Here is a 25,876-nt window from a genome sequence, read left to right on the forward strand (position 1 = left end):
TCCTGCCTTCCCTCCCTGACTCCCAGACCTTCCTGCCTTCCCTCCCAGCCTCCCAGACCTTCCTGCCTTCCCTCCCAACCTCCCAGACCTTCCTGCCTTCCCTCCCAGCCTCCCAGACCTTGCTGCCTTCCCCCCCAGCCTCCCAGACCTTCCTGCCTTCCCTCCCAGCCTCCCAGACCTTGCTGCCTTCCCTCCCAGCACTTCTCTCCATTTCTTTGACTCAGCACTCAGTCTTCAGCCTCCTTTTCTGAATCTGTGTTTTCATCCTTTCTCATGCTCTCTCAAAAGCCTATTTTCTCCTGCTTCTCCTATAAATCTCTTCTGATTATTTCTTCCCCAGTGATCACATTCATCTAACCACTCGACCAGCCATTCAGCTTTTTCTCAGCACCTCCTGCATATGAAGCAGGGGCAGTGAGAGGAGGGACATATGGGAAGCAGGTCCCAGGGTCAGAAACTTCTGAGCCCACCTCAACTCTTTCCCCTTCTCAGTCCCCAATCCGCGTTATTCCCAAATGCCTCTCCTCTTTCCTTCTAAATATCTCTCTAACCCACTGCTGCTTCTCTACTGCACCAGCACCTTCATGTTCTCAGTACCACAAGTCACACATTCAAAAGCCCCCAAATTGGTCTTTCTGCCTCCTGCGCCTTCCATAAAATAAGAGAGATCTTTCTAGAATACACATATGAACTACACACTTCCTGATTGATTCCTCTGATGGTACCAGGTCACCTAGGGATAAAACCTAGGCTCCTCAGCGACACTTCCGAGGTCTCCCACGATGTGGCAGCGCCTTCCCACATCCTACTTTGCACTCTGGGTGAGTAGTTGATCCCCGATAATCCCCTGTGCACACCGTGTCCTTCCTCATTTCCCATGGCTGTGCTTTCACCTGAACAGTCCTCCCCACGTATACATCCTGTGTGCAGCCTTCAAAATTCAGCTTAGGCTTTCTCTATCTGGGGGGAGGTTTTCTGGTCCTTCCGTGGGAAGACTAGATGAAACTTGAGGAATGGTGTCTTCTCTATCCAGGCCTCCTCTGTACCCCACCGCAGAGCTGGCCCATGGAGGGTTCTCCATATGGGTGCAGAATGAGTAAGAGGATCACAAGGCACAGGCTGTACCCAGGAGGGCTGAGAGTATTCAAATTGAGTTAAGAACATAAGCTCTTGAGTCACATATGGATTTGAATCCTGCCTCTGCTACTTACTTGCTGGGTGACATTGGGGAAAATGCTTATCTTCCTATGCCTTAGTTTGCTTACCTCTGAAAAGGGCGTGAGTTAATATAGACTTGTGGTAAGGATTAAATGAGATCACATAAGCACAGTGGTTATCACAGTGCTGAACACAGTGTAAGCATTCAATAAAGTCAACGTTTTACTAAATAATGTTTTGAAACCTTTTTTAATTAATAGAATGTCCTCCCCAGTCTATGTGTTAAACATTGGTCTAACGCTGGTCTGTAGTATTAGTAGAGACTTTATATTTTCCTCAATTTAAATAAAAAAGGAAATTTCTACCTATTCAATTTCAAATAATTTTCCAATTGTGAAAGAATTAAGAAGAAAATGCCCAACTTATTCCTGCCTTGGGTGCTTCACAACTGATGGTCCCCCCACTATCAGAGTGCCCCCACCCACATCAGAGCCCTGCATCAGAGCCGGCTCCCTCTCCTGCTCAGGTCTCAAACATCCTTTGCTCTGGAAGCCTTCCCTGACCACCCTTTGGAAAATAATGCTTCCTCCCCTCCAATCCTCTCTGTTTTACTATCTACATTGCACTTAAACTTCTGAAATTACCGCTTTCTTTACTTTTTTATTTAATATTTCCATCTCCCTTCATTAGAATGTACACGTCATAAGAACGTCACTGATCATTATGTTCTCAATGCTTCATCCCATGCACATAGAGTGGACAGAGGGGAACCTTGATTCTTACAGGTTGAATTAGTCTTTCTCAATGTCTGCAGAGAAAGCTACTGCTGTTAAAAACGGAATTAAACTTCCCTAATCATCCACAATCCCAGGCACTAAAATAGTTTCTAGTTTGCCAGGTGCCTGGATTGTGTCTTCTAAAAATCTCAGTAAGTTTTAAAAACACTTAAGTACAAAAATAGATATATTACCAAATATATTTCTTAAATAATTCATCTTTTGGTGGGATTGTGAAAAATGTAATAGCTAGAAATCCATGCCACATTTCGTTTTTCTTTAGACATAAGACTTTATGAAGTACTATGGAACTTAAAGAATTTCTTTCTCAGAATATATATATATATTTTGCTATCTTGCTAAAATGGATCACAGATGGTACAAAGGTCACTTGCAGAACAGACTGTTCCCAAAGTCCTCAAATGCCAAATTAATGAGACTTTACTAAGTAAAAATAACAATAAGAAAGTCTACGATTGGTCAGGAGTAATTATTTTCTTTGCTGTAACTTGAGACTTTCACCTTTATTTTTTAAGGGAGTGATATTTAAAAGACTAACAGTTCAATGGAAAAATAGGCAAAGAATATGGATGTTCTCAGAAAAAGAAATCCAAGTAACATAGACATAGGACAGCATGCCCAGTCTTATTAATAATCAAAGAAAAACAAGTTAAAATGACTTTCCTATTCTTTGGTTATCAAATTTGCAAAAATTAAAAGGATCATTGATAAATAACCCATGTTAGTGAGGATGTGGGGCAAAAAACACTCAAATACAGTGTTGGAAAGAGTATACCTTGTTATGGTCTTTTGGGAGGATAATGTGCCAGTGTCTCTCAAAGTTGTAAATATGCATGTTTTTTACCTAGCCATTGTACTTCTACAAGTCTGTCCTTCAGATATATTGGCTGTGTGCACAAGGAAGGATACTTATTATAGCACTTTTTGTAGTTTAAAAATTAGAAACAACTTCAATATCCACCAATTGGCAGTAAGCTAATAAATATTCATGTCTTAAAACAAACGCAGAGTATGAAGGTGTAAAAGAAATGAAGTCGCTCCTCTGCCAGCAAGATGTCCCTGATCTACTCCACAGTTGAAAACAACACACAGCACTTTTGAAATTGTACTGATACATTTTTATGTATGTTTATTCACACACACACCTATAGCTATTTTCAACACAGTGGCCAAAGTTATCCTTTTAAAACATGAGTCAGAACCTTGTTACTCTTCTGCTTAACAACAGCCCCCTTCCTTTCTCACTCAGAGTCCTCACTGATTTCCAATCCCCCTGCTCCTGCTGACTTCCTCACTTGCCCTCCCTCTCTCCCGCAGCTATTGTCATCCTGACTTTTCTTCCAATACCTTGGGTGCTTTGTACCTGCTGTCCTCTATGCCTGGAACATTCGGCCCCTCCTTCCCTCTAGATAGCTTCATGGCTTGCTTCCTCCCATTTTTGCATCTCTGCCCAAAAGACAATTTGCACTGAGGCCTTTCCTGACCACAGTGTACATCTAGGGGAGCATGCTTCTCCTCACCTCTCACCCCTCACCTTGCCCTGGCACTCTCTATTCTACTTCCCTGCTGTCCTGTTCTCCAGAGCTTTGTCACCATCTGCCACATGACACAGAATTTCTTCGTTCATTGGTTGCTTATCCATCTTCTTCCTCTGCAATTTATAAATTTAGTGATGGCTGAAATTTTTGCTTATTTGGTTCGTGCTGGATTCCCAGTATCTACAATGGTACCTGGCACACAGCGGGTGCTCAACAAATATTTATTAAATAAATAAAATTTAATTTTTATATGTGCATAAAAACCAATGTGGAAAAATATACAGCAAGTTAGAACAGTGATAGCTGCCATAGAGTGAGATTAGTGAGCTATGGGGAGAACTTTGATTTTTACCGTGTATGTTTCTATACTATTTGAAATATGCACTATTATACTTTGGTAATTAAAAAGCAAATTAAAAACATTTTAAAAGATAAGACCATAATCCTAGCACTTTGGGAAGTGCAGGCTGGAGGATTACTTGAGACCAGAAGTTCAAGACTAGCCTGAGCAAGAATGAGACTGCATCTCTACTAAAATAGAAAAAATTTGCTGGGCAATTCAGTATACTACTGTAGTCCCAGCTACTTGGGAGGCTGAGGCAGGATTGATTAAGCCTCTGGGTTAAGTTTGAGGTTGCAGTGAGCTATGATGACACTACTACACTCTAGCTTGGAAGACAATGAAAGACCTTTTCTCAAAAAAAACCCAAAAAACCCAAAAACCACAACGGTTCCATCTCTCCTTTAAGATACCTTTATTTTGGGGTGATGCCCATAGCTCAGTGGGTAGGGCCCCGGCCACATACACCGAGGCTGGTAGGCGAACCCAGCCCTGGGCAGCTGCAACAAAACAATAGCCAGGTGTTGTGGCGGGTGCCTGTAGTCCCAGCTATTTGGGAGGCTTAAGCCCAAGAGTTGGAGGTTGCTATGAGCTATGATACTACAGCACTCTACTGAGGGCAACACAGTGAAACTCTGTCTCAAAAAAAAAAAAGATGACTTTACTTTTATAAGGCTTCTTTCAGCAGTCATTGAAAATAATTTCCAAAAAGAACTGTCCTATGCTTGTCTCTACTGTAAGTACTATCCAGAGTTCAGAATATACTAGTGAGCCTACTTCTAACACCATCAAATAAAACAAAAATACAAGCCCCCTCCCCATACACAGTCTAAGACTTGCCCATGCCATGTGTTTGCTGAAGAAAAAGCCTTTCTCATGAACACACCTGACCCTTTTTTATACCTCCCTCTCCCTCCAGCAGGGGCATGGCACTGGTAATCTCTTGTGTTGTTTTCTTCACATGGTAAAATCTTCAACATTTCAGACAGGGCGGATCTGATTTGCTTTCATGTGGGCTATAGCATTCATCCAGTATTAGAGGGAGCTCTGGAGACAAGGGGATACTGCCTCCCTTAGGAACAAATCCAACCTAATTTAGCTTGACAAACATCTCAGGGACACACTGACACACCACAACAGCTACATAAACCCTCTACTGAGTGTCCTTCCCAGCTTGTCACCGTCACTAGGCCTCTATTTTTTTTTTTTTTTTTTTTGAGACAGAGCCTCAAGCTGTCCCCCTGGGTAGAGTGCCGTGGCATTACAGCTCACAGCAACCTCCAACTCCTGGGCTTAAGCAAGTCTCCTGCCTCCGCCTCCCAAGTAGCTGGGACCACAGGTGCCCGCCACAACGCCCGGCTATTTTTGGTTGCAGCCGTCATTGTTGTTTGGCGGGTCCGGGCTGGGGATTCGAACCCGCCACCTTAGGTGTACGTGGCTGGCGCCTTAGCCGGTTGAGCTATAGGCGCCGAGCCACTAGGCCTCTATTAAGTAACTCCTGCTCCTTATCCTTGGGCCTTTTTCCCCTAGAAGCATACTCATGGTAGTATTGGTAATACTCTGCCTGGCTGCTAGTCCACAGGGCCCTTAACCCTAGATTTTCCTGCTTTCTTCAGAGGCCACAAAGACTTGCTGGTGCCTCCAGGCCTCATCCCAACAGCACAGCAAATGGAGGCGGGGTGTGATTTAGCTCTGTGAGGCCAGGAGGACAAGCCTGCCTGCCCTGACAGTTTCTTCAACTCACCGCGGGAAGTAGGGCAGCAAGAGCCAACTCTCACCACTATTTTGGTATGGAAACTGGAACTCTCAGAATTTTAAATGAGAACAAATCAACCAGCTGAGTTGTTTTTAATTTTTTTTCTTTGTTTCTTTTTAAGAGAATCAACTGGAATAAAAGTCAAGACTATCTGGAAACAAGCCCCTTGTGGACAATTACACTTGATTTTCACTAGGTTTTGGCAAAGCAACGGATTCGCACTGTGGGGCTACTGCTGACAATTTTCTTGATCAAGGGCCTCTTGGTTCAGCTTTGCTTATTCAGAAACACTAATTTTTACTCCCATATTAAGTTTCATTTCTCAAGCCTTGTGATTCTCCCAAAACTTCAGGAAGGCCATCGGTTTACTCTGGAGGGGTCTGCTTACTGAAATTCACCTTACTTGGGACCTGAGCACAGACTTTGGAATCAGACCATCAATGTGATCTTGAGCAAGAGGACACAGCCCTATAAGCTTCAGTTTGATCATCTATTAAATGGAGACAAGTGGGTAAGGGTACTGTTAGCATTAAATGTGAAAATACAGGTACAGATCTTAGTGTTAAGCTGTGACAGATTAAGAACTCAATAAATCTTTATTATTATTACCATAAAGTGAGACCCAATTTCCCTATCTAAAGTCTTTTCAGATACATTCTCCCATTATTACCCTGAACGGTCTCTCATGACAAACCCAGAACCTATTGCCTTGAAATCTCTTGCCAGCTTTATCAGAGGGACAGAATAGATATTGCTCAAGCGCCAGATCTTAGATTTAATTCTGAAACACACACCGACAATGACAACATGCAGTGGAACCGATGCCACTTGGGGCCTGGCTGATGCTCAGGGCTCTCACAAGTAAGCTGAGTAGCCCCTTAGCTTTGCCTCTGCACAAAACTGAAGGTGGGGGGTTATTCATTGCCACCATTGGTCAGCCCAGAGATGAACTGGGATGATGGAGTGTGGAGAAGGCTCATCGGTGCCTTCTGCCTCCAGTCCTACTCCAGCCAGGGAACACAGTACTTGAAACCGCCATCCCTCAGGCCCTTATGGGGTTACAGTTCTTTTTTTTTTTTTTTTTTTTTGAGACAGAGCCTCAAGCTGTCCCCCTGGGTAGAGTGCCGTGGCTTTACAGCTCACAGCAACCTCCAACTCCTGGGCTCAAGCGAGTCTCCTGCCTCTGCCTCCCAAGTAGCTGGGACCACAGGCGCCCGCCACAATGCCCGGCTATTTTTTGGTTGTAGCCGTCGTTGTTTGGCGGTCCGGGCTGGGGATTCGAACCCGCCACCTTAGGTGTACGTGGCTGGCGCCTTAGCCGGTTGAGCTATAGGCGCCGAGCCGGGTTACAGTTCTTCTTATCAGCCCTGCTTCTTCCTGCCTGTCCCTCAATTCAACAAACATTCATTTCAGTTTCCCCCACAAGCCAGGCCCTATGCCAGATGCTGAGGACAGAGAGGTGAACGAGATCCATCTTGGCCCCCGGGAGCTCTAGGTCTAGCAGATGCGACACACACCAACATGACAGGTACTTTGCAAGAAGGGCTGTCCAGAGTGTTCTCTGGAGTGAGTCTGGAGAAGGGAAGATGGGCCAGACTTGCTTTTGTTACCCTGAGTGTTCATAGAGCCCAAGGCAATGCTGTTAACAAGAATGTCCTAGGCCACTCACCGCACTGGTTTTCTATGTGACCCTGGCCTGCTCCACAGGGCTCTGGCTGCCGTTCAGATGTTCTGGGAGGCTTTTTAGCCACGTCAAGGTCCACGCCTGACAGCTGGAGGTGAAACTGCTCCCTGTGGGCAGCCTTCCGGAGTGTGCGGATGGCTTTCCGGAGCCGCTTCTCTGTCCGTTTTACAATGCAGCTTAGGTCACAAGAAGCTAAAGAAACAAGAAGGATAGCAGTGTGGGAGGAGGACAGGCTAGAGGGTGTGATGATGGCCAGACCAGCCCAGGGCCCACCAACACCCGAGTTCCCCTGGGGTCCAAATGGGGAGAGACCTGGAGGTGGGCACCTGGCAGGCCTGGCAGCATTTGACTCAAATAGAAATTTGTCGACCAAAATGGTAGCTTTGGGTTTTTATGGAGCAGAGAAAATCACGAGGTTCCAAACCAATTCAGTTTAGGTTGGGGGGTGAAAAAGAAAAAAAACAGGAGATACTTCAGTGTTTGTACTATTTTTTTTCCCCTAAGAATGATAAAAAGTGAAAAGCAAAGAAATAAAGAGCAAGCTGTGAGAAGCCTGGCAACAGTAGACTGTTTTCAAACCAACCTGTTACCTCCTTTTGGTTAGTTTCAAGCTCAAACTCAACAGTGACAAACATTTCCTTAGGGGCGCTTGGTCGGCCAGGGGCTCCTGGGACTTGCTTGCCGGGGCTGCATGTAAGGTTTGCGTAGCGGAAGCTCTCTTTTACTGAACTGTGCTTCTCTGTATGAAGAAACAAAATTATCGGAAGCCAAATCCTGGCAATGCACTCAGTTGAACATTCGCTAGAGCTCAGTAAACATTTCATTAAAACAACTCTCAAGGGACCAAATGATTAATTCCAGATGCCAAGACATTGCAAGCCCTCAGCTTGGAGCATGATGACATTTTAACTTTGAAGCACTAGTTTTGCCTCCTGTATAACACGACTGTTCTAGCTCTTGAACATTCTTTTCATGGATAAATGCTGCATGTTCCTGACCGACTAGCCACACGCCAGAACCAAGGGCCGTTTTGCATTCTTTGCGGTGGTTTTGCTAAGGTGCCCTCCTGTTCTCATGGTCAATTTTCTCAAGGCTGGACTATAATGTACTGAACATGGATGGAGGCTTCAAATAAGGAATAAGCCCCAGAGTAGAAAGGGAGCCAACTGCTGCTTTCAGGCAAACTGACCTGGGAATAATTCAAACCTGAGGAAAAGCTGGAAAGCACATCAACAGTGATGTCTCATTTTTAAATAACCAGGAGCAATAAACGGCACAAAGAATCAACGGAACCGAACACTATCACAAGGGCGTCTAGGACAAAAATGCAAGTGTTGCATAAGACAGGGCTTTGCACATTCCCTGTTCCTGACTTTGGCTGTCGTCCCCTCTCCCTGTGGTTTCCAGTGAATCTGCTAACTAATGATTGTTAACCCTAACCAAGGAGCAGGTCCGCATGGCATTCACACGATCAACTGGTCTCTGTTTCAAAATTTAAAATTACCCATTATCCTCCTACCCAGATGTAGCCAGTACTGATGATATGGAGAATTTTCTTTTTTTAATTCTACCATAGCTTTTCTTACATAATTTGGATTGTATTAGATATACAAAATGTTTCTTTCCTTTTTTCTATCTCAGCATCATAACAATCACGTTTTCCTATGTCATTACACATTCTTTGAAAATATATAATGAATAGCTTCCTAATATTCCCTCCGATGGAAGATCAAGTTATTGAATCAAGTTACAATTTACTTAAAACAGCCAAAGTGACTAGAGTGAGCTTTATGTTTGCATGATATATTTGAGGGTAGATGAGGAAACAAGCCCCCCTAACAGACAAATCTTGATCTTCCTTTTTAAATAATCTCCAGAAGTCTTCTATGAAATAACACTGGGCATGTGAGCTGGGGAGGAGGAGGAGTGTTGCAGTCTGCTCTTTTCAGAAAGGCCAGTTCTACTTGGACAGTATTTGGTCTGCTGAAGCCAGTGGAGTCACTGCTTCCAAAAACTGACCCAGCAGGAAAGCTGGATATTACATCTTTGTTCATCAAAGTTATCCCTTCTGAGCCAAGCCTTTTTTAATTTCTTTGGCTTATACTCAAGCAAACCCAAAGATCTAGAAAACTTAACCCAATCTGATCACAAAGTGCTAATTCATCTTAAGCCCTTATTGACTCCTATGAACTCACAGATTTCCCTAGGGTCTCACCAACTGTACCTCTCAAAGGAAGCCTGGACATATAACCCTAAAACTACACAAGGGTGCTAGCCTAGGATGAGAGTCCCTGGAGGTTCTGAATGGCTCAATCCCAACTGCAGCACACCTGGTCAGTGGGACAGCCCCTGGCCACCCCCGCAGGCCTGCAGAGGCCTAACATGCATCCAAGCACCCTGCACCAGCCATCTGAGTCCATACCTGGTAGTGCTGGTCGCAGACCCTCGGGAAACAGCTCAGCCTTTTTCAAACTACACTTTCCTTCATTTAGCTTAAAGGTTACACTTGTCCTGACGGTGGTGACATCTTCAGAAAGAAACAAGTAAGAGATGTTACCTTCAGCGTCAAAGGAATGCAAACGCTGGGAGGGTAACCACAGCAAGCTACCTGCTGGCCGGCTCCCACCACACGCTGCTACACACCAGTCCCTCTCTTATCCTGAGACCAAGAAAGGTTAAGATCACAGAGTGCCCATCACCCTGGAAGGGGGACAAGGAGCCTCCTAAGAATTACACTTTTCCCCTCACGTGAGTGAAAAATCCAGTGTGGAAATGTAACAAAGAGAGGGTCAAAAATAGCCTCAACTGTGAGATGAAGAATGAGGTCATTTGGGGGCCTTCCTGAGAAAGAAGGCCAGAATGCCGTGGTTCGAATTTGGATGGGATTATTGAGGGAAATGGTGAAGGGCGGATGCTCCTAAACAAGCCTATCCTGAGAGAACAGGGCAGGGGCAGCTGCCATTCCAGACAAACACGACACTCACTATATGTGGCCAGGCTTTCCAGGGTCTGGGAAGAAGCGAAGTTCCCACTCTGGGAGGGCCTGATGTGCAAAATTCTGTTCTCTTTCTAGGGTCAATCTTAACCATATGTCAGTCAGGTTTGGGGGTCAATGGCCTGGATTCAAATTATAGCTCTTCGATTTGTGGTAAGAACTTGATGAGCTAATTTCCCTAATCCTCAGTTTCCTCATCTATAAAATAGACATAATTACAGTACCTACATTAACCAGACTATGGTAAGGATTAAATGAGATAATACACATACACAAAGAAAAATGTTTAGCCCACAGCCTGGGGCACAGTAAGAACTGAATAACTGTTAGCTATTTGCTTGCCCACCCTTGGGGTGGCTTAAATCACCATGGAATCATCACTGAGGGATGCTGTGAAATGGACTGTGTTGTCTGCTCTGGCTGAGTCCCAAACATGTGACAAAAAGGTTAGTGAAACGTGCTTAAGGCTCTGGACCCAGACTGCCTGGCTTCAAATCCTGGGTCTGCTATTTCTTATCAGAGTCACTTTGGGTAAGTTATTTCACCTCTCTGAGCCTCAGTTTCTCCATGTTAATGTGGATAATAGTACAATTGCCCCAGAGGGTTGTCATGTGGCTTAAGTCAGCTAATACATGTAATATGGTAGCTGGCATATACAAGTGGCTCAATTAGTACTTGCAAGCTGTGATTGTTTTGATTTGGGTCTCCGGCTTTGCTCATATAACATGATGGATATCCAGATATAATATGAACCTCATTCAGATGTTCTCATGACATAATGACAAAGGTGTCTACATCTAGGAGGGAAAGGCCTCCTGAAAACTTTGAATTTCATACTTCATCTTTTGATAAACAGGAAATGGTTTGTGCCCCTTTCTTGGACAGAATCCTGCTGCCCTTGTTCAGCCAGGCCTACTCCCACCCACACCATGTGCACCAGACAGGGAGTTTGGGAGACCTGAGTGTCCTGGTCCTAGAGCTCTGTGGGCCTCTGTCCAATATAATGACCCACAAGGGCTGGCCATAGTTCTTCCTAGCATGCAGTGGATGCTCAGTAAGTATCTGTTATGTGGGTGAGTCAGATTTTAGGCACCAGGGCCACAGGCAAGAACACTCTGTAACATGCTCACAGCACTGAGATTAAGAGAAAAGAAAATAAAACCAACATCCAAAAATATCACCCCATGAATGAAGCCCATCAAACACAGTGAGCCCCAGAGAACACACAGATTTGGTAATTACCCCCAAAAGTAGAGTCATTTGATTTTTGCTGTTTGCTCCTGAGAGCAGGAGAAGAGCCGCAGGTGACAGAGTAGGCCTCTTGCAGTCCTGACAGACAGAACATGATGTCAAACATGTAAGTGAGGTTACAGGCTATCCAGGTAGCAGATAATCACCCCCATCCCCACTCCACATGAGCCACTAGAAAACTGCCCAGCATATGGGGTCTCAAAGCATGGTGATCAGGGGTCACCTGGTTGAGGACTTGGGAGCCCTCTAAGGGAATCTAACACCTAGAGGCCCAGGAGGCCTGGCCCTGGTGAGGACCTGTGCTGGGGACTGGGACCCACTCACCTGAAGAGAGGTGAATGCCAGAGTGACATCTTAGGAAGCACCTGTCTCCTCCACCACTCTTACTGCAGTGCAGGGATACGTGGGGTGACACACTAGTGGGCAGGAGCCCCTTCACTTCTAAACAGGACAAAACACAGATACTTACAGGAAGAGAAGGATGAATCTAAGTGTGGCAAGGACAGTTGAGTCCCATGCACCAAAGACCCCAAGAATAAAAGGTATAGCTGATGCCCTGCACAGAACACACACCCAGCCTCATTTCCCACCAAAGAAGCCCCTTGTTTGCCTTTTCCTTAAATGCAGAAAAGCAACTAGGAAAACAGAAGTTAAGTTCCAACGTACACATAAGCACAGAAGGAAACATCAAAGAGTCTGCAAAGTATCTCCTGTTTTTGAACTATTTAAAGAACAGCTGCTGCAGCTGGGGGGAGAAGAATTCAGGGAGGGATGGTCAGTCGCACTCCTGGGCCACGTGGACCTGGGAGCACACACAGAGCCATGCCGCCTCTGGGCCAGTGGTGCACCCTACCAGGTGGGTCTGCGCCTCGGTGCCCCTTACCCACACAGTCTTTTTTATTCCAGTGGAGCTTGTACCCGGGGTGGCATTGGCATTCATAGCTGCCCACCATGTTCACACAGATTTGCTGACAGCCTCCGTTGTTGACACTGCACTCGTTGGTGTCTGTAGAACAAAAAACAGTCTCTTGTCACAGCAGCCTGTCACTTAATGGGCTGATACTGTCCTTCCGTTGAGGAAGGAGCCACAGGGGAATCACGTGGTTGAAACTCACTAGGCAAAGGGAAGGTGCTGATGGTCTTCAGGACATGCACTTGGCACCCACTGACTCCACACCCTACCACCCACTCAGTGAATTTCCTGGCATGAGCCTCACCAGGGCCATCTCAGGTTTCACTGTTGACCAAACCATTCCCTCATTGAGGACACTCAGAAGGGGCCACACTTTATATCACATCGGAAGCTCCAGACATTCTGGATTAGAATCTGAACCTGTATTTTCAAAGATTGTGGGGGGAGGGAAGTGGGACTCTGTTGGTACCAAACCCGATTTTATGCCATCCCCTGTTAGACCATGAGGTTATGAGACAGGAGAACATGTTACTAAATGGGCAGAGTGGGGTTACTGACTCATTGGTTCTACTTCCAGCTGAAAGACCTAATGGGGCATAAACCAAGGCTTTGTAGCCAATTGCTATGCATGGCAGGGCTGTGGTATTGGTTGATGTCCCACCAAGCCTCTCTGAGGACTAGAACTTTGCTATCTGCTGGGACGTTCCGGCAGAGTAGCAGCTCTTGAGAGACTCTCCTGTCCTCCGAATACAACCACAAGTCAATGAAGTTAAAAAAGAATCCACAGCTGAAGAACTCAGCTCTTCTCTCTGCTACATTTCACTTTCAACATGCGAAAGGGATAGCTCTGGGGAGATTTCTTTCAGCAGATGCTTCTCTCAAGTTGATGGGCTCACTGCTGTTATACAGGGGACTAGAATGTACCTTTCATTCCCTGATGTCGGGAAATAAGCCTCAGGGGTGGAGGCCCTGCAGACCCCACCTCCCGACTCTAGAGGGGCTGTCTGCTCACCTCCACAGTGGGTGAAGCCGTACAGGGTATACCCTTGGTTGCAAGCACAAGCAAAAGTGCCAGGGTGGTTGATGCAGCTGTGGTCACAGGTCCTATCCAAAGAGCACTCATCCACATCTGTAATTGTCAAAGGGAGAGGGAGCTGAAACCCATTCAGAGGGATAAGTGAAGAATAAGTTTATAATAAACACTATCTGCTGACTAACACCAAGAATGACACACGTAGGGTGAAAAAATGATTCATCCAATGTCCTTGCTCCCTGCTCTAAAGAAAGTGTTGAGCAGCCCAACATAAGTACAGTCACTGCCAGGGCCCTTATTTCCACTCTGTTACAAACTACACTTGCCCCAAAGCTCAATTGGTCTCTCTTACCCATGTTTATTTGCAGGGTTAAGTAATTTAAAATATTTAAGTGGAAAAAAAAATATTTAAATGGAGCCAAAGGAAATAACATACCTAAAAAGAATTTTTTAAACTATAAAGTGGTAGATATGCATTATTGTTATTGCCATATAGCTATTGGTAAAATATCAGTAGTAACGTGTGAGCTGAATTGAAAGAAGAAAATACTTGGTTTGGAGGTAAATCTGGTTCCCATCTCTCTCTGATCTTTCCAATATTAGCCTTCTCGCCCCAGGAGGCCAGTTAATCCTGGGGTTTAACGCCCTTTGCCCCTAAAAGAATGCACTAGTGCCAATATCCTCTGTAGTTTTCTATTGCAGACACTGAAATGTGGTGGGTAAGCTCTGAACTGGATCCTCTCGACCAATCCCTTGGTCTTGTTCCTCCCCCATGATCCATCCCACGTGGTTCAGTGTGAAGTCCACCTCGGCTGGGCTGCCGCTGGGGTCATGCAAAGTAGCCTCAGGAGGCTGTACTTGTCTATCTCACCATCTCCTTTGCCTGGCCCTCACATCGTTCCTCTACATAGAGTGTTCGTGTTTCACTCTCTCAACCTGGAAGGGTTTTAACAGAGTTATGACTTGTGACTCCAACTGGATAAGCCCATGCAGCACTCAGGAGATGCCAACTAGACCATTGCTAGACCACGTTTTCAACACTAAATGTGCCATGTGACATGACATTAATAAAAAACAAACATTTGGAAAGAGCAGGAAGAATGAAAAAGTGAAATAAAAAAGGGCAAATTCTTGTAAAACCTCTTCATCCTTAGCTTTTCCCAGAAATCCTGGTAATTTCTTCAATAAATCTGTTCTGTGCAAATATTTGTTCTACCAAGACTGATCAGTGAGAAATGAGAGAAACTCACTTTTTTTCCCTGGTAATTGATGCCATTCTATGAAATCTGTTATTGATATCAGCCAGTTGTCGAGAAAGTGGACTTGTTCAGTAGCTGACTTTGGCTGTTCACTATGGGTTTTTGCTTTGCCAAAAATAATGAGATCACTTTCCTAATTCCTTTTTAATGTGTTTACACAGCTTAAACAGTCTTGCTTGTTCTATACATTATGAAACATTATGTGGAACAGCAAATGTGCTTTCCAAGTCAAACTGAAGAAATTATTATTTCCACACTATAATCATCTAGAATTAACTTACTGCATTTAAAGGAGAATATACTCATACTTCCTGACAAATTATGCATTGAGAAGCAAAAACCAAGAAAGAAGAAAAACCTACTTCATGTCATAAAGTTTGAAAAAGATACTTTTACATCTTTCTTATCTGAAGTGGAATCAGACACTATATTTTGATTTTGATTTAATTCTTAGATTCCTGACAAGGTAAGTTAGGTGGTCCTTGTTTATTCACACAAATGAAGCCAGATTAAATGAGAGCACATCTTCCCTGAGAGCTTCTTCCTGCACATCAATAGAACATAAAAGGTGGTCATCTAAAAATAATTAATGATGCTTCCCACTCAAAACAGCTTCCTACCACCCCAAACAGTTATTAATACCAACAACAGCTACCAGGAAAGTCCCCTTGCTGCACCCCTTGTATGGGACAGATTCATTCAAGAAGGGGTGTGTCATCCTGCCTAAGGATTAACCAGCATCTCTTTCCTCTCGGCTGCTCATATAAAACAAGGTCTACAAGGAAGAGAACAACTGACAAATGATTTTAATTATGTACTGACCTCAACTTTTTGCAAGGAAGGCATATTAACTAAACCTATTCATTTTTGCTTTCAATTTATAATCTTTGTTATAAATTCAGTAACATTAAAGGAAATATTAGAAAGGGGCAATTAGGCTCGGCACCTGTGGCTCAAGTGGCTAAGGCACCAGCCACATACACCTAAGGTGGCAGGTTCGAATCCAGCCTGGGCCCACCAAAACAACAATGACAGATGCAACCAAAAAATAGCCAGGCATTGTGGTGGGCGCCTGTGGTCCCAGCTACTTGGGAGGCTAAGGCAGTAGACTCGCTTGAGCCCAAGAGTTGGAGGTTGCTGTGAGCTGTGATGCCACGGCACTCTACCCAGGGGGATAACTTGAGGCTTTGTCTCAAAAAAAAAAGGGGGGGGGGAATTATGTCCAATGTCAACACCCTACTTCAACTCTGCTTGCATTCTGCATTCTGGTCCAATTCTAAAAGCAAGCTGCTGAAATCATACCAGATGGGTTCTTTGAGGTATTTTCTAATCATCAACAGTTTAATTTCCAAAATGTTTATATCAGTGTACTGATGAAGTTTACATGAGTGTACTGCAAGCTACATCAGTGTTTTCATTCTACCTAACAGATGAAAGAAGTGAAGGCTGGGATGGAGGTTGGATTAATGGCTTCATCAGGCTTGGCGAGCCAGTCTCTGCCAGGGTGGAGTTACATGTCCTCTGCTCCAACCGTCGGGCCATGGCAGCACAGCCACACTTTTAGCACATACCTTGGCAAGACTTCTCATCTGTTAATAATTTAAATCCTTTTTTGCAGCTGCAGTCAAAACTGCCCACGGTGTTTTTGCAGAAATGATCGCAACCTCCATTGCGGGTCTGGCACTCATCAATATCTGTAACAGGCAAGCATCGGCAAATCAGAGAGCAATACTTGCCTCATTTCCCACAAATCCCTGAAGTGCTATTATGTGTGTTCATTATTCTCTGAAATGAAAACAGACCCATAAAAGCATTTAAGAATTCTTGCTGATGGCTCGGCGCCTATAGCTCAGCCGGCTAAGGCGCCAGCCACGTACACCTAAGGTGGCGGGTTCAAATCCCCAGCCCGGACCCGCCAAACAACAATGACGGCTGCAACCAAAACATAGCCGGGCGTTGTGGCGGGCGCCTGTGGTCCCAGCTACTTGGGAGGCTGAGGCAGGAGACTCGCTTGAGCCCAGGAGTTGGAGGTTGCTGTGAGCTGTAATGCCACGGCACTCTGCCCAGGGGGACAGCTTGAGGCTCTGTCTCAAAAAAAAAAAAAAAAAAAGAATTCTTGCTGATGTTTTTAATGTTACACATGTTTTCTTGTCTGGCTTAACCAGTTTTGAAAGACAAGTGCCTTGTCCTCTTGAGAACTTTGACTTATGATGCCCTTGATTAGCGTTAAGAAAACAAACTATGGGAAAGAATGGTGAGGTCCTATAATATTCTCATCCTTGTACTGCTCTCTCAAGATAACATGGCTCCCTTTAATATATTATCTAGCCCGGTTTAATGATGAAAGCCATAAGGGACTGGAGCATTTGTTTTGGCAAATTATACAATGATCAAATAGCCTCAGTCTTTTTAAATGATTCCTGATACTCAATCTTATCTTTTCTCAGTTTCGTCTGGTAATTGGTTAACTACTTTTTATCATGCTAAAGAACTCATCTTTTGTACTCTTGCCCATGAACTACCAGTAAGTCATTGGTGTCTCTCTTCATCAGTAAAAGTTAATGGTACAGTTATTCATTAAGTTCTTTGGATAATAATCTTGACTGTTTTTTACATAATAATCTCCAGGCTATTATTTATGATATGTTGATATTATCTCCTGCAAATGAATGCTTCCTTGAACTGCCTTTTTTCTAATAAGGCCACTGTCTGAAATGAATTATTTGATGCTTGTAGAGGCTGACCTCCTCAACAATTAGTGTAATTAAGTTGGTTCTAATTAAGCTTACTCAATTATAACCTTCCACTAGCCCAAGGAAGAAAAGCTTCCATCAATATGAATCATAAGCAAATCTGGAGTCACTTGGGGTAGGGAGGGGAAAGAGTTGCCTTGATCCACACACATTAGCAGCATGGGGGTTTCCTCCATGCCAGGACACCCAACCTTCCTGATGGGGTGAAGGCTACCTTTACACGTCTTCCCATCCAACTGGAGAGTGAACCCGATGGGACAACTGCAGTGAACCCCTGTTGAAGTATCCTTACAGGTGCGATCACAGCCTCCATTGTTGACAGCACATGTTTCTAACAAGGAGGTAAAAAAAAAAAAAGGCAGTTAGCGTCCTAAAGAAGTGCAGGTGCAACTGTTAGTATTTGCCATTATTTTCATGGAAGCCAGGAAGCACAATGGGGTACTCATGATCACACCCTGAGTCTCTGCCACCGGCAGGTGGGATAGAGGGAGATCAGGAGAGGCCTCTTCCACAAGTCTGAATGAGTAATATTTTCTGCGGAAGCTTGTCAAGAAAAAGGGTGAAAGTTGTCTCTCAGATTGTGGAGCTGTCCCCCTACTAGTGGAAGTGGAATCAAAGCCATTAAAAGTGCCTCCTGATCCCAAGCCCCAACCTGCTAAGTATGACCATATCCGGCAGGCAAGATGTGAGTGCAGAACAGGGTAAAAAGAGAGAATGTTCCCTTCATAATCCTAGACCTTCTCCTCTGAATGTGAGTAATGGGCAAAGCAACAAGGTAAATGTTGCCCACCCCCAACCATTCCCTTGGTGCAATGATTTCATCTTTACAATTGTCAGTTTACTCAAATTAGAAGTTTAACTTTTCCTGAAAGGAGAAAGACCTATCACAACCACATGAGAAATAAGTCAAAATTGTTAAATCACAACTATGAAAATGAGGAATAATAAGCAAATGGCCTTTAAGTTCTGAATTTCATGTAGTTATTCCAAGTAACAAACAAGTGCTAGTTAATATTCATTCAACTGCAAGAACTTAGGTATCCAGAAACATGATTTTTTTCTTCTATAGCTTCCTCATTTTAGGTAGCCTGGGGAGAGGCGAGGGTCAAGCCTCATTCTAATTCAGTATGACAGAGAGAACATATGTGTTTATGTTTCCTTTCAAAACCTCACCAAATAAGAGCAAATCGATTTTTTTAAATATAAAAGAAGTTAAAATCTTTCGTTAAAAGAGCTTATTTTTATACATATTACTATATATTCCAGTAATATATTCAAGAGTTGGTTTTTGCTTTTGTTTTTGTTTTGAGACAGAGTCTCCCTCTGTTGCCCAAGCTAGAGTGCTGTGGCATCATAGCTCACAGGAACCTCAAAGTCTTAGGCTTGAGCAATCCTCTTGCCTCAGCCTCTAGAGTAGCTGAGACTATAGGCACCTGCCACAATGCCCAGTTGGTTTTTTTCTATTTTTAGTAGAGACAGGGTCTCACTCTTGCTCAGGCTGGTCTTGAACGCCTAAGCTCACGCAATCCACCTGCCTCAGCCTCCCTGAGTGCTAGGATTACTGGCATAAGCCACCAAAATTTTATAATTAACTTCCTCAAGGAGATAAGAAAAGAATCCATCAAATAAGACAGGTTCCTATAACAACTAAATTTAGACCAAACTAAAATTCTTGAATTATCAAAATATGAAAGCAGAACTTTACAAAGAATCCTGTAGAAAGAGTAGGGAATAAAAAATGAAAAATCTCCCAGAAAGTAGAACAAAAACACAAAGAAGAGAAAAGAGGAAAAAAATAGAGGCTTAATTTAGGAGTTACAACAACCAACTGATAGGAATTCCACAGGGAAACAACAGAGAAAATGGAGTAAAGAAATTTATCAAAGGAAAAAATGTAAGACAATGTCTCAGCACCAAGGGACTTGAATGTCTGACACTGAAAAGGACTACCGAGTACTCGGCACAACAGGTGGCCAGAGCCTCACAGTAAGGGACGTTATTGTGAAATTTCAGATCACTAGGGACAAGGAGAAGATCCTGAGAATGTTTTACAGGTTTTATACAAAGAATCAAGAATAAAAATGACTTTAGGCTTCTCAAAACAACACTGCATGCTTGGAAACAGTGGAGCGCTAACTTTAAAACTCTGGAGGAATGTTTTTCCCAATTCTGAATTCTATCCTGAGCCAAATTCTCCATAAAGAGTGAAGGCAGAATATGCATATAGAGGCATTTTCAGCATCCAAAGTTTTTGAAAACCTACATCTACCTTATTCACTATATAAAGTAAAACCCTCACTTTCTTTGGGGGAGGTCCACTAAAGAGAAGAATGGTGAAAGGAATTTTTAGGCTGATGGGAAAGGTCCAGAGAAGAGAGATGCAGGTGGCCAAGAGCTGTAGCAGGGTGGAAGTCTCTGAAGAGGACTTTCTAAAGAAGAAAACTGAATTCTCTTCTTTAGTTAAGTTACTGCTACATTTGAACACACTGAAAAGAGTTTCAGAGCTCTACTGGAAATTTGCAAAAGAATTGGTAAGAGGTACTTAGAAAACTAAATGCAGAAAATAAAATCCTGACCCATTATATAACTCAGGTGAATCATATTTATATATTCATAGTTGCTATGATATAAGCACATAATATTGATTTAAATTGTGATATGACTATATTAAGGGTTCGGGAGAGAGGGTAGGAGTGTGTGTGCGCGTGTGTGTTTGTGTACACTCACTGGGGGGTTGGGAGTAGTGAGAGTTAAAACTTGGTCTTCTGCAGCAGAAAGATAAAAGCCACTATCAAAAACTGACACATCAAGGGCAATGCCTGTGGCTCAAAGGAGTAGGGCGCCGGCCCCATATGCTGGAGGTGGTGGGTTCAAACCCAGCCCCAGCCAAAAAACCCCCCAAAACTGACACATCAAGAGATAACTGTATAGACTTCACTTTTCAGACACATGGGGAGGAGGAGTTAGAAGAACAGACTAGAAGAATTAAAATGTTAACCTGCTTGGTAACCAACAGCTGGTAACCAGTTATCTCACCTAACTATTAAAGCCGGAAGCTGTCTGATTTATGTGGAGCCAACCTTTCTCCAGAAGAGTAATGTGCCAAGGGGTCTGTCTGACTCCCACCCCCACAGCTACCACCCCTGCTTCTCATCTCCATCTCATCTGCCACCTTCCCTCGTCCCCCAGCCAAGTGCCACTCATCTCTTCTACCATAAACACAGCTGAGTCAGGAACAGAAGACACAGTGGACATAAAACAGATCAGCCACCGTTCTGAGCAAGAGACTGCCCAAGTCCTCTCTCATTCCAGCTACTCAGAAGGAAGGGAACTAACATTCACTGACCTGCCCTTTAGTCCCAGGCCCTGGACTCAGTGCACTTTGGCATATCATCATCTTAATGCAGCATCCTGATAGCCCTAAGAGGTAGATTATTATATCAACTTTAAAGAAAGACCAAGAGATGGAGACTCAGGGCAGTCTGTGAAGCCCTTATAGGAAGTTGTGGCTGTGTGAGGACATTAATCCAATTGTGATGGTTTGGCCACTGTACTCCCCACAATACTGGGGCCTTGGGTGGTGATTAAACAGCAGCAGTGGGTGAAGCAAAGACACACGCCCTAGGTTTGCAGGAACTGCTCACCGGTCCAGCTGATCTGGGGGCATGTGACCCCCAGGTTCAGGCCTGATGCAGAAAGTTGGGGAGGGAAGGGACAAGGGCAGCAGCCAGAGAAGGGCAGTGGAGGTGCCTACCCATGAGCAGCCGTCGCTTCACCCGCTTATCCCCATCTGCCACTGACGTGGCATTGGTCTCTGTCACCTCCAGGGCAGTGTCCTCTCGCTCTATAAGAAAAGCAAAATAGCACAGTTCTCAGATTGAATGAGTCAAATTATTCAACCCCTGCACAACCATTTCTGCTAAAATCCCAGACAGGAGAACAATGTAAGATGCGTGACTCTGCTCACTCAATGTAAATGTGTTGTAATGAGTCTCTGTAGGAAACACAGCAAGTTGAATGCCACAGGTCCTTAGTAACCATCAACTATGGAAAAGATTTTGGAAGTATATTATACTTCAGAGAGGTACTGGGGAATGCAAGCCTCAGATTCAATCTAGTTCCCTTAGTCCAGTACAAAAAGAGCCTTGGGCTTGGAAACCTCTAAAATGGAACTAGCAGAGGACACACCATGAAGGGCAGGCCAGGTGTCCTGCTGGAAATATGCAGCCTTGAGTCCTCTTGACAGTAAAGTGTCAACACAAACAGCTGGGGCTAACTTTGTGCCTGGACCCTGGGGAGGTTGTCCCAGTCTCCAGAACACCAGCTTCAGGAGAAGGCTAGACCAGGAAAGGAGGAAGGCTGCACAGGGAGACAAGGCCCTCCACCCCAGGCCTAGACTAATCCCAGCTCAACATGTGAAGCCACACAGGGCCTATCTGGGGCCAAAGGCACCAAACCAGCCTGTATCTGGTGCTAAACACCACTAAGGGTTAGGGTTAGGGTTCTGGGCTGGTCCCAAGGTAGTGAGTTGTCTCACTTGAAGGTTCATAAGTCAGTTATATATTTAACTCTGTTCTACTCTCCCCCCTTCTCACTACGGCACTTGACTAGTCTTAGAAAAAAAGGGTCAGGAACAAGGACGAGCATTTTGGGGCAAACTCTCACCCAGTATAGGGGTCTCCACTCACCAAGGCAGCTCCTCCCATCTGCATGCATCCTGTAGTGTGGATGGCAGCTACACTCAGGGCCATCAGCTGTATCTTCACAGGAGTGCTGGCACCCTCCATTTCCATGGTTACAGGTCACTGGGAGCGAAATGAGTCAATATATAAAGCACTGAGATTTCCATGACCGGGGCTATGATTGCTCCAGAGTCACTCTAATCTCCGTTCTGTATTAGAGCACCTAGAACATGCCAGGCATTGTGCAAAAAAATGTAACTCCAATTCAGACCCTGCCCACGTCTGGGTCAATAGTCACAATATGAACACAAATTTGAGCAAAGTCATACAGAAGATGGAGATGGGAGAGGCTGTGGAGATTTTTTTATTTAAGGGGAATTACACCAAGAGATTCTGGACTACTGCTTTTCTCTACCTAGACAAGTTTGCCTATTAATACAGCTGAACTCGGGGTTTGGAAAATGCTATCACACTTTATGTCCAGAATAAACACACAATATTTAATTTGGACATATATGTTAGAATTTCTCTCATCAGATTTCATCTGGATTAGTTAGAAGGGAGTATACTGGCTTGGCGCCTATAGCTCATCTGGCTAAGGCGCCAGCCACGTACACCTAAGGTGGCGGGTTCGAATCCCCAGCCCGGACCCGCCAAACAACAATGACGGCTGCAACCAAAAAATAGCCGGGCGTTGTGGCGGGCGCCTGTGGTCCCAGCTACTTGGGAGGCAGAGGCAAGAGACTCGCTTGAGCCCAGGAGTTGGAGGTTGCTGTGAGCTGTAATGCCACGGTACTCTACCCAGGGGGACAGCTTGAGGCTCTGTCTCAAAAAAAAAAAAAGAAGGGAGGATACTCAGAGGAAATGATGACTGTGCACACAATTAATGTGACATTAACCAGTAATTATCAGGACTATGTATGAAGGCATTGATGATGGGCCAAAAAGAAAGAAAACCCCAACTACAAAACCACTCATCAAACTGTTAACAGTGGTTACCTCTGGCAAGGGAAACAGGAGGGGAAACTACACGTTTTTTAATGCACTTTGGACTGTTTGAATTCTTAAATAGGCCTTTGTAATTTTTCTGGTTTGAAAGAACTAATTACATATTTGTGATGTTCTGTGATTATAGCTACATAAAAATTGTGTGTGAACAACACCTAAATAGGAATATGAAAAACTTGACACAGCTGGTTACGTGGTGGGATTTTGAATCTTGTTTTTTTTCTTTTTTAATTTCTCAAATGTTATAACAATATTATTTGAGCAGTGACATCTTGAAATTTTTTAAAATATTTAGTAACAAGTTCTATCTCCAGCAATTAGTCCCCTGAAAGACTGTGAAATGCAGAAAGTCTTGCTCCGCAAGTGAGTCTTAGAGGGGTGGGTCCTCCTTTTGAAAATCTAGAGACAGGATAAGTGTCACTTTGAGGGGTCTCAGAACCTGATGTTTGAGGGTGGTGGTGGCACCAGCCCTGGTCTGGCAGCCTTTGGGATTGCATTCTGCTTTGCAATGGAGACACGGGGAGAAGTCTTTCACTGGTTAAACTGTCTCCTCATCTCTCGCTGTAAAGAATCATCCATAGCAAACTGCAGGGGTCTTCTGTCCATAGCTTTGGGAAGAGTTCCTAAAAGGAAACTCAATGGTTTTTCTGGCATTAGTGGTGTTTAGAATATCACTAACTGCCAGTTGTTTCCTATTACCTGTTGGAGTTCTGTTAGTGTAATCATGGTATGGCAGCTGGGTATAGTGTACTGTTCATTAGCCCATTCAGTAACTAATGTATATTAAGCATACCCTGTGGTAGCCAAAGGAGACAAGGGCCCTAGGGAGACAGACACATCAATACACAATTCCAACGCAGAGAGTCATGCACCATCACTGAAGAATAAACGAAGTGATGGTGAGGGTGGTGCCTGTAAGAATGAAATGGGATATAGCCCATCTTGCAATAGTCTTTGCACATAATAAATGCTCCCCAAAACATAGCTATTGTCATTGTCTTTATTAGAAGATGAGTTGAAGGTTGACTGAGAGCTCCCCAGCCAGGAAGGGAGGAAGACTTGGAAAAAGCATGGAGGCATGGAAAAACATGGGCTATTGTTGGAAAGGCAAAGAGCTCAGTGCTTGTGGAAAGGAGGCAGATGAAGTTCACAAAAGAAGCAGGCTCAGAGCATAGAGCTGTGGTTGCCAGATGAGGAAGTCTGATTTTATTCTGTGGGAACAGGGAGACCTGTTCCCCAACATTCATATTCTTTATTCCTAAATTTCATTTCCTTCTAATGAGTTCCTTTTAAAATATCATTCCCGGGGCGGCGCCTGTGGCTCAGGGAGTAGGGTGCTGGCCTCATATACTGGGGGTGGCGGGTTCAAACCCGGCCCCAGCCAAACTGCAACAAAAAAATAGCCGGGCGTTGTGGCGAACACCTGTAGTTTCAGCTATTCAGGCGGCTGAGGCAGGAAAATCTCCAAAATCTCCCCCCAGGAGTTGGAGGTTGCTGTGAGCTGTGACGCTACAGCACTCTACCGAGGGCGATAAAGTGAGACTCTGTCTCTAAAAAAAAAAAAAAACCATTTCCCTTCCCTACAGGAGACTCCCTTCTGCAGTAAGCAAGGACTCAGTGGGGGTCAGTGTCTCGCGCCAGCCACCTTCCGTGATGCTGCTGCTGTGCTGTGTGGAGGTATTTCTGATGCTGGACCACCGAAGGCAGCCTCTAGTATAGGATGCTCCCATGACAGTGTGTGCCAGGTAATACTTACAGATGCAGTCTCTCTGGTTCTTGGCCAGCTCAAAACCAGGCCTGCACTCACAGGCGACGCTGCCTCTTGGGGCCTCCTTACAGATGTGACTACAGCCATGATCCTTATTCATGCAGCTCAGGCCCTCTGTAAAACAGCAGCATGCAACAGGTAACTGGGCTGTGGCAGAATCCTGAGCCCTAGGGTTGCTGCAAGGGGATGGGGGTGGGCCACAGACCCACCCATTTGGGTCTCCATTAGCCTCACATTTAAAAGGATATGTCATTAAAATCAAGCCTGGTGAATTAACAGAGACATGAAAATTTTCTTCTGTCACCCACAGGATGTGATATTTCAACTTCCCTAAAGAAGTGGGAGCCCTCCCAATAAACTAGAACTCTCTGTTGGGTGTGGGGTCAGAGAATGCTGATCCTAAGAACTGGTACTCACACTCATATCTCTGCCATATCTTAAACAATAGCTGATCAAGAATGCAAAGAGAAAAGAACAGTCCTCCTAAGGAAATTCGCAGATAGAATGATAAAGATTCCCAACTTTGGCTCTGTGCCTATAGCTCAACCAGCTAAGGCGCCAGCCACGTACACCTAAGGTGGCGGGTTCGAATCCCCAGCCTGGACCCGCCAAACAACAATGACGGCTGCAACCAAAAAATAGCCAGGTGTTGTGGCAGGCGCCTGTGGTCCCAGCTACTTGGGAGGCGGAGGCAAGAGACTCGCTTGAACCCAGGAGTTGGAGGTTGCCGTGAGCTGTAATGCCACGGCACTCTACCCAGGGGGACAGCTTGAGGCTCTGTCTCAAAAAAAAAAAGATTCCCAACTTTGTCACATACTGTTGAAAATAATTTAAAAAAATGTTTCAACTCTCTCTCCACTTCCACCAGATCCATACTTTGCTACATTTTGGCATCATCACATGGACCGCCTGCCTAGGGATCCTCTTATGTGACCACCCTC

At 44.5% G+C, this 25,876-nt stretch overlaps 1 protein-coding gene across 3 annotated transcripts in view; it reads right to left on the reverse strand.

The window, feature by feature from the left end:
- SCUBE2 (signal peptide, CUB domain and EGF like domain containing 2) overlaps positions 1 to 25,876 on the reverse strand; it is a 66,987-nt gene that overhangs the window by 24,191 nt on the left and 16,920 nt on the right. Inside the window, exons 4-15 of one of the 3 annotated variants that reach the window (XM_003781512.2) lie at positions 24,924 to 25,049; positions 22,166 to 22,282; positions 21,232 to 21,321; positions 17,692 to 17,808; positions 16,296 to 16,418; positions 13,445 to 13,561; positions 12,403 to 12,525; positions 11,844 to 11,960; positions 11,511 to 11,597; positions 9,696 to 9,800; positions 7,857 to 8,012; positions 7,259 to 7,465 (exon numbers count right to left, since the gene is read on the reverse strand). In XM_003781512.2, coding sequence (XP_003781560.2) covers positions 7,259 to 7,465; positions 7,857 to 8,012; positions 9,696 to 9,800; positions 11,511 to 11,597; positions 11,844 to 11,960; positions 12,403 to 12,525; positions 13,445 to 13,561; positions 16,296 to 16,418; positions 17,692 to 17,808; positions 21,232 to 21,321; positions 22,166 to 22,282; positions 24,924 to 25,049 — 1,485 coding nt within the window. The remainder of the gene's footprint in view (positions 1 to 7,258; positions 7,466 to 7,856; positions 8,013 to 9,695; positions 9,801 to 11,510; positions 11,598 to 11,843; positions 11,961 to 12,402; positions 12,526 to 13,444; positions 13,562 to 16,295; positions 16,419 to 17,691; positions 17,809 to 21,231; positions 21,322 to 22,165; positions 22,283 to 24,923; positions 25,050 to 25,876) is intronic. The other 2 variants (XM_023510244.1, XM_012801217.1) reach the window with 2 other exon arrangements.

The sequence above is a fragment of the Otolemur garnettii genome, unplaced genomic scaffold, assembly GCF_000181295.1.
Source record: "Otolemur garnettii isolate 467f Iridium unplaced genomic scaffold, OtoGar3 scaffold00001, whole genome shotgun sequence".
Taxonomy (NCBI): domain Eukaryota; kingdom Metazoa; phylum Chordata; class Mammalia; order Primates; family Galagidae; genus Otolemur; species Otolemur garnettii.